The sequence below is a fragment of the Podarcis bocagei genome (genome assembly GCF_964188305.1).
Source record: "Podarcis bocagei genome assembly, chromosome: Z".
Classification (NCBI taxonomy): Eukaryota; Metazoa; Chordata; class Lepidosauria; order Squamata; family Lacertidae; genus Podarcis; species Podarcis bocagei.
This window is the reverse complement of record NC_138140.1, coordinates 18,502,131-18,518,139: the sequence shown is the minus strand read 5'-3', so window position 1 is coordinate 18,518,139 and position 16,009 is coordinate 18,502,131. Positions and strand designations below refer to the sequence as shown.

Sequence of the window (16,009 nt, the reverse complement as noted above, 5' to 3'; positions counted from 1 at the left end):
AGCCTTACTGATATCAAGATACGCTATATCCACAGCATCCCCCTGATCCACCAAGCATGTAACTCTATAAAAAAAACACAAATGAGATTCGTCTGGCATAACTAGTTTTTGATAAACTCATGCTGGGTCTTAATAATCACAGCATCCTTTTCTAAGTACTCCCAGACAGACTGTTGGATTTCCTGTTCTAGGACCTTTCCTGGTAATGATGTCAAGCTCACCGGTTGGTAGTTACCTGGGACTTCTATTTTCTCCTTTTTGAAGATGAGGGCAACATCTGCCCACCTCCAGTCTGCAGGGATCCCACCTGTTCTCCAATAATGGTCAAATATTATAGACAGGGGTTCTGAGATTACATCTGCGAGCTTCTTTAGTAGCCCTGGTTGCAGCTCATCAGGCTCTGGAGATTTGAATTCATTTAAAGTAGCTAGATGCATCAGACCAGCAATGCGCAGACTTTTAATAACAACAATAATAAATCTGTTGCTTTTCAGCTCCAAAGGGGTCCTGGCACAGATTAGAACTATAAATGATAAAACCTAGTCATGATCTATAGAGATGGGATACAAAAGGGAAAACTGACTGGGAGGGTATAGGGCTGGAAACATTCTTAGTTACAAAGAGAGCTAAAGGAATCTCCCTTCCTGAATTAAAACTGGAGACATACTGTCAGAGCATGCCAAGTAAGAATTGCAGCTCACACACGATCAGGATTGCTGATCTAGGGGTGCCTCATGACTGGAAGAAAGTTGCCTAGAAGAGCGGACACTCATGCAGAGACTCAATGGGAAGTCTCTTCTGCAGGTACATAATTCTACACCTCTGGAAGGGGACTGAGTGAACCAGGCAGATGCCCACAATGCACAGGTGTAGTGGAGTGACCTGACTAGAAGGAGGCAAAGTGAGAGGAGTGGCAAGCAGCCTCACAGCATCCAGGAGCATTTCATGGGAAATTTATGCCACTGGAGAAACAATATTCAGGTTTGAGCACACCAATGGGATGCTCTTTGAGTATTTGTGATAACCTCTGTAACTCTTTGTCAGGTGATGGTGTGTGGAGGGAAAGATGGAGGTGAAGTTTAAGATGTAGCGATGGTCACCAATCCGGATGACTTTAAAGGGGGCTTAGATGAATTTGTGGAGGGGAAGGCTGCCAATGGCCACTAGCCACGATGGCTTTGTTTTGCTTTCACAGTTGGAGGCAGTATGCTTCTGAATATCGTTTCCGGGAATCACAAGCAGGGAGGATGCAGCTGGAAAGGAGGAGCGATCAGGATGCAGTTTCTCCTCCCTCTGTGCTGGGGGAGAAACAAGCACAAGCGTGCAAGTGGATTCCTATGGGGCTGGAGCCAGGTTGGGCGCTTACCGTCGTGTTTATACCCTGGAAGAAAATGAGCGAGTATTTAAGAAAGAAAGAAAAATGTTGTTATATCTTTCTCTTCCTTCCTTTTATTAGTACGGCATGAGGTGCGTGTGAAGGCGTCATAGCCATACCTGCCAGATCGTACTGTACTGTATTCCGCTGGTGGAGACTGTTCGTTTTCCGAAAAGCTCCTAACTATAAAGTCAACCCACACAGGAATAAAATTGTCCTTCTTGCTCTGCCTACGCTTCATTCTCAGTTTATTTGGCAGTGTGTCCAGTTAAGCTATTTCCCTAACCACATTTTGATATAACTTACCTGTTTTGAGAACCGTAAGAAACTCGACACATATTCAGTTTCAGTATTTAATCCAAAAGCATGCAATTCTTACATTTTTATGGTTCTTACATTTGTAACTACTTAAAAAAAAATAGTTGAAAGAAAGAGGAAGGAAATGAAAGCTGTGCTCTGGAAACGGGAGAGAGTAGCAAAAATCTGAAAGCGCTCAGGCGCGCGTCCCTAGACAGTCAACCCGGATCCTCAAAGCGCTAGCCGATCCGAGACAAGTTAGCCAGGAAGGGGAAAAGTCCTCCTGGAAGTTTACAAAAAAGGGGTTCCTCTCCCCCACTGTACTCCCAGGGCGAGCCTGCAAAGGGTGCCTCTTTCTGCCGTCGGGGCCAAAATTGGAACACGCCGCCAGGCAGGAGAGAGAACCGGACGCCGCCCCATCTATCTCATCCGGGAAAAGTTCTTGCCTGCGGAGGAGAAGGAGAAAGCAACCCTGAGAGAGAGGCAGCGAAGGCAGGCAGGAAGGAGGAGTCGCGCTTGGCCCCGCCGTCTCCGCTGCGCCCTCCCCCGGCGGCAGGAGTAGGAGGAGCCGTGGCCGGAGCGAGCCGAGAGCCGGGCAGCGCCTCTCCACAAAAGAGGCAGGCGAGGCGAGTGCAAGAGGTGCGCTCCGCGAAGCACTCTTTGTTCCCTGGACGGCGAAGGAAGGAAGCGAAGCGGAGGAGCCTGGAGCTCCCCATTCCGGAGAAGAACACGCTGCCCGGTTCCAGGCTTGGAAGGCGGCCGGATCAGCTTCCTGCCCCAGAGGAGGAGGCAACCAGCCATCCCGGAGAGCCGCGAGGGCTCGGCCCTTATTCCCAAGGCGCCGGAGCGGAGCATGCGAGCCACGGGAGGCGCACCCTGGCCGGACTCCCGGCTCTGAAGCCCCTCCGGGGCGGCTCCCTGGAGCAGCGCTGCCCCATGGCCAAGGCGGCGTCCCGGCCAAGGCGCTGGGAGTAGCGGAGACGAAGCGCCTGTCCCGTCTTCTCCTTTCGCAGGCCTGCCGCTGCGGTTCTTTTTTGCGCTCTCTCTGCCCGGCGCCATGGAGGAGTGGCGGCAGTGCGGGCGCTGGCTGATCGACTGCAAGGTCCTGCCGGCCAACCACCGCGTGGTTTGGCCCTCAGCCGTGGTCTTTGAGCTGGCCCAAGCTCTCCGCGACGGCGTCCTCCTCTGCCAGCTGCTCCACAACCTTTCGCCCGGGTCTATCGACCTAAAAGACATCAATTTCCGGCCCCAGATGTCCCAGGTGAGCGAAAGACGAAAGCCCCTCGGGATTGGGGAGCCGGGAGGTTCCACCCTCGACGGGTGGGGAGAAGAAAGGTGGGAAATCCCCAACGTGGAGGGCAGTTGTCCGGGGACTCGGGTGGTGTGGCAATCACACCTCAGTGGGCTGTCTCGTAGCTGGGAATAAAAGGTTGTGCATCTCAGTTATGCTCGTAGTAGATCCCTTGCAATGAATGAACATGACTAACTTGTGTCCAATGATGCCAAGGGGTTTGGTCTGAGAGGGAATTAATTGAAAGCAACCCAAGTGCTCTCTCTCTCTCTCTCTCTCTCACACACACACACACCCTTTTTATGGGCGCATCCTATTTATGTGTCTTGACTGCTGCCAGCCTTAGTTCCCACCCTTGGGGACACTTCTTTTTGAAATGACTTGTTTTTGAAATGTCCCCTGGTTGAAGCCCCAGCAGGTATGGAGGAGCGGGGGGGGGGGGAGTGAGGCAGGAGTGCTGTTTGACTCAGCCAATGCTACACTGTGGACATTACCCCACAAGGACAGACAGTTGTGTGGGAGTGGGAAGGAAGCCATGGGGGAATGCAGTGGGGTGCAGCCTCCTGATGTCTGAGGAGTCTTTGGTGTAAACACCCTCTTTAAAATGTCTTATGTTCTTGGAGTAAGAAAGCAATAAATAAGGGAGCTATGAAACGGGGGGGCAAGGAACCCCAAAGTTATACAAAACTTTGTGAATGGAAATGCAAAGTTAAGTAAATCTGATGGCCGACTCAAATGAGTTCAATTAATTGGGCAGCCGTTTTGTTTGAAAACAACTATTATTTTTAAGCACTTGTGTTAAAGATACAAGGGCTCTCTCTCTCCCTCTCTCTCCCTCCCTCTCTCTCTCTCTCTCTCTCTCTCTCTCTCTCACACACACACACACACACACACACACACGAGAAAAGGGAAAGTGTGCAGTATTTATCTAAAATCAGCCTATACTCATATGCATGCAAACATTCACCAGTCTAATCAATCTGTTACTTGACTATTGCTCTCCTGCAATACCTGAAAGGCTGCCCCATAGAGCAGGGGAAAGTACTTGCTCTCTGCTGCCCCAAGGTGCCATGGAACATAAGTTACAGGAGGGCAGATTTTGGTTGATCATTAGGACTGGCTTTTGAATGATGAGAGAATTTTGATGGAGGGTCTCATTTTGCCTTACCACAAGTCTGCAGACAAACGGCTCCTTTGGCCAGTAAAGCGAGATGAGCGCTGCAACCCCAGAGTCATTCGCGACTGGACTTAACTGTCAGGAGTCCTTTACCTTTTAAAAGTCTTCAAGCACAAGCCAGAAAGCATCTGTTGGGGATGCCATACCTGTCTCAAGCACAAGGCTGGACTGGATGCCCTTACAAGAACCCCTACAAAACTCTGAAATTCTGTTTAGTAAGAGTTGTTCAGTTCAGTGACCGGCCTATGTGCATGGGACAGATCTTTTATTTAGCTTGGATGCTCTGTGTTTGTTTGTTTTTTAAACTTAAAAACAACCTGGTGCTGGTTGTACTGATCTGTGTGCTAACCTACAGTTTATTTCCACATAAAAATATTGATTAACACACTGATGATAGAATTTTTATGGAAATCAGCACTCTGTTTTACTAGCCCTTACCATAAGATCTGTAGCATAACTAATATAACTTGCAGATTTTTTTTAATGGGGGTGGGGTGGGGTGTTAAGAGATAAGACCGAGAGTGGTGTTTGAGAGATGAGTTTGTGGAGCTTGTGAGATTTGAACCCAGAGCATTATGTTTCCCAGCTCAGTTTCTGACATGCTGTGCTAGATCAGGAGTGGGCAGATATCAAACTTAGTACTACAACCTCAAGATATTCTAACCACAGACAGATGCAAAAGACATACAGTCAGAGAACAAGGTGTCTCGGCACATTCTGGGCCCCTCCAACTTATTCTAAGCATTCTTATTATTAATTGCATTTCTATCCCACCTTTTTCTCCAAGCAATGCAAGGTAGTGTGCATGGCTCATTTAATCCCCACAACAACCCTGTGAGGAAGGTTAGGCTGGAGGGCCATAGGTTCCCCAATAGGGCAATAGAGTGCTTTGAGGAGCTTTAAATGTGAAAATCTAGAGTTCCTGATGGATTTTTGTGAGGAGGAACCAGACGTAGGACTAGAAAGGTAGGAAACTGAAATTGACCCAGCTAGAAATTTACGATCCAAAAATTAACAGCTGAGTTGGAAGGAGTTTTCTTGACACCGTTGAGGCATTTTTGTGTGTGCAAACAGACCCTCCTGTTTTTAAGAAATATATTAAAACTAGGACAGCATTATCTCATTGCATTCACGTCTCTGCCACTAACAGAAAGTGTCTTGTCTCTTTTGGGATGCTGATCTTGTATTTTTTTTCCTGGAGGGGTTGGGACTCCGCGTTGCCTGGATACTGCTTTGTGCGCAGACAAATTCCCACTGAAGAATTCGAGCTGCAGAGCTCCAAAGCACAGCTGCCCGTTGCGTTCACCCTCTTCCCTCCTTGCAGCCCCAAACCACTGCAGAAGGTTGCATCCATGACTTAAAATCCACAGAACGGGGTTTATGATTAGCTTCTTTGTTTGTTTCAGATGCTTGGCATAGTTTCAGAATCTCCTTGCATTCTTGCGATTAAGCCAGTCACCTCTGGTGAGTTGGAGCGCACAGGTGATTAGGCAAGGGATCTACAGTGGTACCTCGTGTTACATACGCTTCAGCTTACATACGTTTCAGGTTACAGACTCCGCTAACCCAGAAACAGTACCTCGGGTTAAGAACTTTGCTTCAGGATGAGAACAGAAATCGTGCAGCAGCGGTGCGGCGGCAGCAGGAGGCCCCATTAGCTAAAGTGGTGTCTCAGGTTAAGAACAGTTTCAGGCTAAGAACGGACCTCCAGAACGAATTAAGTACTTAACCCGAAGTACCACTGTATTGCAAAGTGGCCAAAGAGAACTATGTTACTTCCTTTTATTGTTACTTTTATCTCCAGCTTCAAAAGCAGCCAAGAGCCTTCCCCTGAGTACCAGTTCCTAGCGAATCAAAGAACCAGGAAGTGGACTGCAGCCGTCATTGTTTCGGTGTTTAGATTATTTAGCTGTGATTCCTGCATTGCAGGGGGCTGGACTAGATGACCCTTTGGGACCCTTCCAACTCCACAGTTCTATGATTCAATCAATGATAGTTTACAAAACGGGGCAGTGCCTTGGATAAAATCCATTAAGCAAATAAACACTGGACCTTTGCTCAGCTGGAGGGAAGCTGTTCTGTCCTCCTGATTGGTGCTACAAACTTAAAATTAATCAAAGCAGGCGGTGGGAGCTTTGTTGAGCCAAGGTCATCATTTCCCTCGTGGACAACATTTCAGGGACTGCTTGCCAGTGATGGGCAGGACCAGAGGCAGAAGTGGGGAGAGCAGTTTATTTATTTGTTTTTAAAAAGGTGTCTGACTGCTTCCTCTCTTGTGCATTGCAAGGATTGCACCTTCTGTCAGAGAATCATCTGTGAGGGATTCTTTAGCCGTGATTCCTGCACTACTAGGGTTGGACTGGACCCCTTTGGCTTCCAACTGTTCGACAGTGGAATTTGCTGCCAAGGAGTGTGGTGGAGTCTCCTTCTTTGGAGGTCTTTAAGCAAAGGCTTGACAACCATCTGTCAGGAGTGTTCTGATGGTGTTTCCTGCTTGGCAGGGGGTTGGACTCGATGGCCCTTGTGGTCTCTTCCAACTCTATGATTCTATGATTCTATTCAGTTCTATGTTTTTCTGTCTCTGAGGTCTAAATCGGGTCAGCAAACTTTTTCAGCGGGGGGCCGGTCCACTGTCCCTCAGACCTTGTGGGGGGCTGGACAATTTTTTTTTGGGGGGGGGGAATAATGAACGAATTCCTATGCCCCACAAATAACCCAGAGATGCATTTTAAATAAAAGCAGACATTCTACTCATGTAAAAACACCAGGCAGGCCCTATAAATAACCCAGAGATGCGTTTTAAATAAAAGCGCCCGTTCTACTCATGTAAAAACACGCTGATTCCCGGACCGTCCACAGGCCGGATTTAGAAGGCGATTGGGCCAGATCCGGCCCCCGGGCCTTAGTTTGCCTACTCATGGTCTAAAATTGTGCCCAGCCCTGGAAGATATGAAGCTGAATGCTGGATGATTCAGAATAGATAAAGGAAAGCACTTCAAAACTATGGAACTCAGGAGGCAGTGATGACCACCAACTTTGGATGGCTTTAAAAGAGGATTGAACAAAGTCAAGGAGGAGGAGAGGGCTGGCAGGGAAGACCTCTTTGTGCCAACAGGCTTTTGGGAACTGACTGCTTTTAATGAAAGGGCTGGTGCCTTGCTGTTTTTACTGTAATATGTGTGTATAGTTTTACTTTTCACAACGTTTAATTTATATATATTTCTATGTCTTGAATAGTTCTCATTTTTATATGCAAGCAGCCTTGAGTCCCAGCAGGAAAAAAGGGAGGGAGGGAATGAATGAATGAATGAATGAATGAATGAATAGAATATGCCAGTCAATGGCTACTAGCCACGATGGCTATGCTCAGTGTCCACAACTGAAGGTACTCAACAATTCTGAATACTGCATGTTGGAAATGGGAGAAAGGGAGAGAGCGGTTGTTTTGGAGTCCTGCTTGTAGATTTCCTATTGGGACACCTTGTTGGTCACAGGATGCTGGACCAGATGGGTCTCCTTTGGTCTGATCCAGCAGCAGGGCTCTTATGTTCTCCTTCCAGTGTGAGAGGCAGTCAATGACTCTGAACGCCATTTGCTGGGAATCACAAGTGGGGAGAGTTGCTGCTGTTCTTCTTCTCAGGTCTTGCCTGTGGGCTTCTCATTGGGGCATCTGATTGGCCACTCTAAGAAGAGGATGTAGGACTCTGATAGACCTTCCAGCTCTTGTTAGGTCTTCTGATTCTGTCACAGACTGCATATATTTCATTCCGATGAAAGATGTATTTCCTTAGGACTTCTTGTGGTCATTTCTGGTGACAGCCAGAATATATATGTATATATATGCCTGGAAGCATTAGTAGGCACATCATTTCCAAGCCTGTTTAGCCCACATCAGCACATCAAGGCCAGGTTTCTTCATTTCTTCATTATTACTACTTCACTTCCACTCTCCACAATGCTTTCCCAGAGTAAAGTAAGTGCAAGACCCAGGTATGTGCTCCATGGAGCTTACTATCTGTGTTTCAGTGTGGGTAGCTTGTTTTTGAACTTCCAGAGCTGGGAAAATTGGTGTGTGTGTACATGCGTTCCATTTTTTATGTGTGCGGGTGTTTATGGGAATTGGCAAATAGTGGCATGTTAGCAGTAGACACACATTATCCCTCCATCTTGTTTAAATTTTGTTTAACCAGAAGTGTGGGTCCCTCCCTCTCTGTGTCTCTTCCCCATAACAGATGGCTCTCTCTGTGGCTGCTGTTTTTTAAAAATATACACATGCAGAGAATCAAAGGGTCAGTTTGTTCTTTAGGATTACTGCACAACATTTTCAGGGAGAAAATTTTATTTATTACCTGTTCTGTCATCTATGTTGGCTATCCCCAGACTTGACCTGCCCAGGTGCCATTGGATGACAACTCCCACTGGCCCCCAGCTGCACCCCCCTATCTCCGCACATTTGGGTTGAATGATTTCTTGTTCCTGTGTAAACCCGAGGGACCACGGGTCTGCAGGTCAAACCTAGCCTGCCAGGATTTCCCCCATTTGGCCCTCAAGGCCATTTTTCTGCCAGGAATTCTCTTTCATGCACAAACGGAACCTGCTCAGTTTGGCTGTGCTTTGAAGTCCCAAAGTTGGCTGCTAAAAGGAAGGTTATTTCCTGCTTCATCTTAGCCGCTGGTTCAGTATAGAATCCATTGAAGGGCTTGAAAGCCCAACCTACCCTGACTTGGTTCAGCTTCTTGCCTTCCATTTTTATCCCTTCTCCCTTCTCCTCCTGTTTCAGATCTAATCCTGCTTCATATATTCTGTATGGGATTTGCACCCCTTGCCCCACTGATCCTACTCCTTTTTGCACCTTGCTGAGCCTCTTCCTGTTCTAATTGCCTTCTGGCAGTTGCTAAAAACTGCAGGAGGGGTATAGTTGTTTATGCACTTACTGCTTGCAGGCTTCCCATAATGCAGCGGTTCTCAACCTGTGGTCCCCAGATGTTGTTGGACTACAACTCCCATCATCCCTGAGCTCTGGCCTTGCTAGCTAGGGGTGATGGGAGTTGTAGTTCAACAACATCCGGGGACCCACAGGTTGAGAAAGGCTGCCGTAATGGGTATCTGGTTGGCCACTGTGAGAAGAGGAGGCTGGACTAGATGGGCCACATGGAGGTTCATTGTGATAGCAGAGCCTCTATGTCCAGGGACAATCAACTACTCATACTTGGCAGTGGAGACCTGAAGTGGAGTGTTACTGCTGTGCTCAAGTCTTGTTTGTGGATGCTTCCTATTGGGGCATCTGTTTGTCCACTGTGGGAACAGATGCTGGACTAGATGGGCCAGTGACATGATCCAGTGAGGCCCTTCTGATGTTTTTATGTGACCCTATGGCTGAGACTAAACCAGCTCTACCTATTATATTCATTTTACAGATGGAGAAGCCAAGGCTGAGTGGGAAACCACAGGCCTGATTTCATGCAAATCAACAGCAGTGTTTTGGAAAGGCTGACAGCTTCTGCTCTTAAAAGAGCCAAGTCTGTGGTTGAATGATTCAGGACAATTGGGGGAAGGGTCTGTTGCAAAATATAATATGAGAGCATCAAAAGAACCCAGCTGGGTTACAGCAGTGGCCCTTCTAATCCAGCACCCTAAGTTTGCAATAACCCTCCCCACTTCTTCCTTGCATTGGGGGTTGGACTAGATGACCCCAGGACCCTTCCAGCTCTACAGCTCTGTGATTCCCAGCAACTTCTATTCAGAGGTATGTCTCCTCTGACACTGGAGGTAGTTCATTGACAAGATAAACTGCAAGCCCCATAAATTCGAAGAGTACCTCAAGAAAGAAGCAGTAAAACAGATGTCTTTTTTGCTGCAGATGCAAACTTTTGAGAAATATGATGAGAAGCTCTGGTGTGGTGCTCATTCAAACTCTGCCTACCTTGTCCAAAGAGAATGAGTGCAGGAACTATGGGCATCAACCTTTCATCTAAACCTTCTTTGACACTCTCTCTCTCTCTCTCTCTCTCTCTCTCTCTCTCTCTCTCTCTCTCTCTCTGGAAAAGTGACAATCTGTCTTCAGCATGCCTTTGATTAGGTTTGTTGCTGATGCAGGGAAAAGGTCCACTGGAAGGAAGGGAGAGTTAGGTGCTTTTTTGTTTGATTTTTGCGATCCTGGGAGCTGTTCCACTTGCAACACCAGCAATAAAAATTAAGCCCTGCTGTAAAAGTTTCCCAAGACAAGCAGCCTAAACAGCTGAGATTTATTAGCTAAGCAACAATGCTCTCAGCCTCCCACTCCAGTGGAGAAGCAGGGGCTGCCTAGATTTTAGCACCGCACCCCAACCTTGCACTATAAATGCATAAAGAATGAGAAGAAACAGCCTTATCAAACAGCCTGGCACCAGGCTCACTTCTCCCCCAGATTGTCATTTATTTATTTATTTGATTCATAAGTGGACCCTACTGTAGCAGGGCCATGGCCCATCGAGTCCAGCATCCTGTTCTCACAGTGGCAAACCAGGTGCCCATTATGGGAGGCCCATAAGCAGGACCCAAGTGCAATTGTAACTCTCTACACTGACTGGTGGGACATGGGTGGCACTGTGGATTAAACCACAGAGCCTAGGACTTGCCGATCAGAAGGTCGGCGGTTCCAATCCCCGCGACGGGGTGAGCTCCTGTTGCTCGGTCCCTGCTCCTGCCAACCTAGCAGTTCAAAAGCATGTCAAAGTGCAAGTAGATAAATAGGTACCACTCTGGCAGGAATGTAAGCGGCGTTTCCATGCGCTGCTCTGGTTCGTCAGAAGCAGTTTAGTCATGCTGGCCACATGACCCGGAAGCTGTACGCCGGCTCCCTTGGCGAATAAAGCGAGATGAATGCCGCAACCCCAGAGTCGGCCACAACTTTACCTTTACACTGACTGGCAGGGGCTCTCCAGTGTTTCAGGCAAAGAATCTTTCTCAGCCCTACTTGGAGATCTCAGTGATTTGGACCTGGGACCTTCTGCATGCCAAGCAATGCTCTACCACTGAACTGTGGTCTGGCATGAACCTGCAGGTGAAAGAACGACCCCCTCCCATTAATGTGAGCAAACACAGCTATTCCACTGCCCCACCCCTTAATCCTTTTGATATGTATTCTTCCTTGCCTGAATAATTTTTAACAATGAGAGAGTTAATCCCAGCTTCTCTTCTGCCCTCCCCATCCCTCCCTCCCCCTCCACTTTTAAATTATATTTGCTAATGCGTTTAGCAGCTTTGGCTGTCAAAAAGAATGGCTTATTCAAAAGGTCATAAACAGATTGTGGCGTTAATTACCGCACGGGCAGATTTGTGTTGCCTTGTTGTAGCCGATTCTGTTGGGAAACTTAAATCGCTCCCCGCCGATAGGCAAATAGCAAAGCTAGTAGCATTGTTGAGCATGTCTGAAAGACCCCAACAGTTTCCCCGAGTGTAATTTTGAACCCCCCTTCTTTTGCTGCCGTTGATTGACAGGAGCTTTCAGTTGAGAAATGGCATTGAGCTCTTTGCTGACATCTCCACCATTAATCACAAGGTTGTGGGCTCAAGCTCCACGTTATTAAAAACAGTTTTAAACAGCTTAAAATCATAAAAAATAAGGTACGTCCTAAAAACATACACCTCATGTATCAAAAGTCCAGAATAGTGAGTTGCATCTTCAGTATTACCCGGAAGCTGTGCAATGAAGATGCCAGGCACATTATGTGGGGAGGGAATTCCACTCCTTAGAAGCCACCACAGAAAAGACCCTCTCCTGGGCCACCCCCACCCCACAAGCCTCCAAGGGCAGAGGAATCATGATGTGGGCCCCTCTGCTGATCTCAGCACCTGAGAAGATGTTTGGAGCCAGAGTCATTTAAGATTTTAACCACCAGTGTGAGCACTTTGAACTGGGCCTAGTTCAACTATTGCAGCTGTTTTAAAATAGGGGTTATATGAGATCTAAATGGAAACACAGCCAGTAACCTAGCTGCTGCAGTTTGGACCAACTGAAGTTTCTGAGTTGTCTTCAAGGGCAGCCCCACATTGCAGTATTCCAATCTAGAATTTACCAGACCAGGTGAAGAATTGAAAGCATCCTTAGTGCCCTCCTGTTTTCTTCATCTTGAATTATGCACCTTTCCCTCCTGGGCTGATTTTGGAAGTGGCCTGATGTATGCTGGTTGGGAGCGCCCATGTGCGGTTGGGAGCGCCCATGTGCATCTGATTCCTACTGAAAGCAGCACGGCAGGGTGAGCTGACAAACTCAAGCAGACCTGAATTCAAAGGATGCTGTTTTGCAGCTGTGCCTTGAATTCGGGAGGGTTTGAAGCAATGGCTTTTCCTGTCCTTCCTCTGATGTCATGTGATCATTAGTTCAGTGGGTAAATCATCTCCTGGCAGGGATGCGAAATTTCTCCTACCTGAAACTTGGTTGAGAACCACTACCATGTATCGAGCTACATGGACCAAATGGCCTGAATTAGTATAAAGCTGCATCCTAACTTATTTGCAAAATGGGCTTGCAAAATGGGGAGTTCTGGCAGGCCAAATGGTATGGGCATCCATAGCGATATGAATTTCTCCATCACTTCCTCAAACCCATGATCTTTTAGTGACAGTAGCAGCCTGAATTTGCCACCTATTACAGAAACTTCCTTATCTTAATGAACAGCAGAGACAAACCTCTCTCTCTCTCTCTCTCTCTCTCTCTCTCTCTCTCTCTCTCTGTGTGTGTGTGTGTGTGAGAGAGAGAGAGAGAGAGAGAGAGAGAGAGAGAGAGGAATACAGACGCATCAGGCCACAGAAGCATGGAAGTGTACCCAGGATGCATGTACAGGGGTACTGAATTAGGCCAAAGCTCTCAGCTTTGATTTGTGAAAGTGAGCAATCTCTGAAGCTGACAGTTCTTCATTTTTGCACAGGGTTTGGGTGTGTGTGTCCCCCCCACAATTCTGGAAGAACCGACCACTTCAAAATATCTTCAAGCAGATAAGCTTGCAGGTCATGGAAAGCTGTGAATGGAAGCTCCATAAGTCAAGTGCCATTCACGTTTTTCACTCCTGTTCGGAACAGGCTAAGCATTCTGTGAATTTAGGGAAAAAATGATAGCTGAAATCTGTCCCTGGTAGTCTTACAGGGGATGAAAGTGTTATTCTGAACAGTTAAACAAAGCTATGTTTTTAGAGATGTGAAGAATGTTGGGCAGAGGTTTGGGTCCTAGATTCAATCTCCAGCATTTACAGATAGTGCCTGGGAGAGCCCCCCCTGCAACAATACCGGTTCATGTAAACAGTACTGAGCTAGATGAAGCAATGGTCTGGCCTGGTACTAAAGAGCCTCATAATTCATATTCAATTCTGAATTATGAGAATTAGAATTTGTAGAGGAAGGACCGTAGCTCAGTAGTAAAGCATCTGCCTTGCTTGCAGAAAGTCCTGTATTCAGCCCCTGGCTGCATACAGCTAGAATTACTGGTGGTCTGACTCAATATGAGACTGCTTCGCTATAAGACAGTCACCTACTGCCTATTTAATTCAGAACCAAAAGGACTAGAATCTGACAAAGTGCAAGACTCCTTCCTTTGTTCCAATTTAATTTAGTCCTTTATTCACAACCATGAGCACTAGAATCTTACTTTATTTTTAAAAAGAGGGTAATAGTTCAGGGGTAGGGTAACTGCTTTGCATGTGGACGATCCCACATTCAATCCCTAACAGCATCTCAGAGCTGCTGCCCGTCAGCGTAGACCACCCTTTCTCAACCTTTGGTCCCCTATATGTTGTTGGACTACAACTCCCATCATCCCTAACTAGCAAGACCAGTAGTCAAGGATGGTGGGAGTTGTAGTCCAACATTTGGGGACCCAAGGTTGAGAGAGGCTTGTATAGACATTGTTGAGATAGAAGGACTATTGAGTCTGCCTCAGTGTAAGGCAGCTTCTTTTGTTACTATATAATACTAAATTGGTTATGTTGTATTCATCTATTTTTAAAATAGTGCACCCTGCCTTAGGGTCATCTTAATGATGAGTGGGCTAAACATTCTGGAAATATAGAAATTAAATAGTGGATGAAATTTTTATTGTGACTATGTTAAGCGAAGCTATAATCAGTAAGATTATGAGGAGTGTTGGGTTGGGAGAAAGAGAGGATGTTTGACTACAGTAATTAGCAAAGCCTTATGGCTGGCACCGTCCGCTTCATCATCTCTCTGGTTCATAGATTCTTGGATCTCTTAGCTTAATTGCTAGTCCGCAAGGCACCCGTCTGTTCATTATCCTTCCCCCTCTCCCCTTTGCTCTGCTTACTACAGTTGACTTGGGAAACCAGTTTGCTCCCTGAGCTAGCCATTCTTAAATTGTTCTAGAGGTTTTGTTTAAATTTCCATCCTCTGCAAACAAAAATAAGAGCGCAGATTTTCCGAATCCTGCAATTTCTCATCAATGCAGAATCTTGGCATTGTGCAGGGAGTTTGCGATATAGAGATACTGCTTTCTTCCTATATACATAGAAACGAAAGGTGTACACACTGTAGTTTTCATGACCACCTATAGGCAGACGTGTGAACTGCAGCCTGGCAAACGACAGGCTGGCCTAGATGAGTGGTTTAATGGAGAGGGGAGATGCTGTGAAGCAAGCCACTGGTGGAGTGCCTCCCCACTCCTTTAAAAGAGGGATGGGCTTGGGGTAATAGGCAAGGTGGGTGGAGGTGTAAAGGGAGGGGGTAGTTGGTCAGGTGTGGGGAAGGGGTAGGCAAGGTTAGTGAGTGGAGTGAGCAGGTGTAGCAGCCTCCTAGTAAGAGAGAAAGAGAAATTCTAGCCCTTATGATTATTGCAAAGATGCCTGAAAGGGTCTGGGCAATGTTATCCATCTGATGTTGCAGCAAGCACTGCCCATCTTCATATTCTTAGGGTCTAGAAACCTACTTCTTATTTTAAATAAGACCAGAAAGCTGTTTTTGTGTGTATGTTTTATTTTTTTAAAGGAAGCCATCTTCTTAATAGTACAGTAATAATAATGAAAAGCAAACCAGCAAAAACTGTTCAATGTGCTTTGTTGAATGAGAGTTACTCTAGGATAGTGGTCTGGTGCATACTTTTGCTCACTGCAGACAATGACTTTCTCTCTCTTGGTCCCCTTGTGAACATTTTGCTGGGATCTGAATTGTCATCCCTGGCTAAAATGCACAACAGGAAGTATAAAGTTGCTCTGTATATGTGTGTGTGTGTGTGTGTGTGTGCGCGCGCCTGACACACTGGGCAATAAAATGAGGTGATATTCTTGAGGCAGAAGCCAAGAGATCTTGATTGTCTTTGAGCTGAACCTGGGCTTGCAGGATCTGTGAATGGTGAGGTGGATGATAATCATCATCATCATCATATTTTGATCACCAGTTTTGCTTAAACAAGCTTATCCCAGCGTAGAAGATGATATTAAAACACATTTCCTTTCAGTCTGTTGTCAGTTTTAGTTATCCTTTGAACGTTTTTATATACATGTTTATAAACAGCCCTTTGTTGAGTATTTTAGATTTTTTTTGTAAGCCTCTTGGAAGTTTGATTAGCCAAGTGGTATATAAATGCTGTTAAATAAAATAATCATTATTGGGTAGCATCCAAAGTTGATCTTACTGAGAGTAGAACTGTTAAAATGGATTGGTACCACTCAGTGGGTCTACTCTGAGTTGGACTTAGTTGGAGACAATCAATTATCATGATCATTGTATAAAACGAAACAAGCGTTTTTGTCCAGCTAAGTTCCAGTCAGAGTAGACCCACTGAAATGAATGGAGATGTTAGCCATGCCCATTATGTTCAGTTGCTTTACTCTTGAGAGAAGGGGGTTCAAGATGGATGGGAGCTTCTTGAAGGTCAAAAATTGAA

The 16,009-nt window shown here is 46.4% G+C and overlaps 1 protein-coding gene across 5 annotated transcripts in view; it reads left to right on the top strand.

Moving 5' to 3' along the window:
• The first annotated feature begins 2,167 nt into the window (after nt 1-2,167).
• The window catches only part of VAV2 (vav guanine nucleotide exchange factor 2), a 158,150-nt gene continuing 144,308 nt past the window's right edge, over nt 2,168-16,009 (top strand). The window contains exon 1 of one of the 5 annotated variants that reach the window (XM_081178709.1): nt 2,168-2,933. In XM_081178709.1, the coding sequence (XP_081034835.1) occupies nt 2,730-2,933 (204 nt within the window). In that variant the 5' untranslated portion in view covers nt 2,168-2,729. The remainder of the gene's footprint in view (nt 2,934-16,009) is intronic. The other 4 variants (XM_081178706.1, XM_081178707.1, XM_081178708.1 and 1 more) reach the window with 4 other exon arrangements.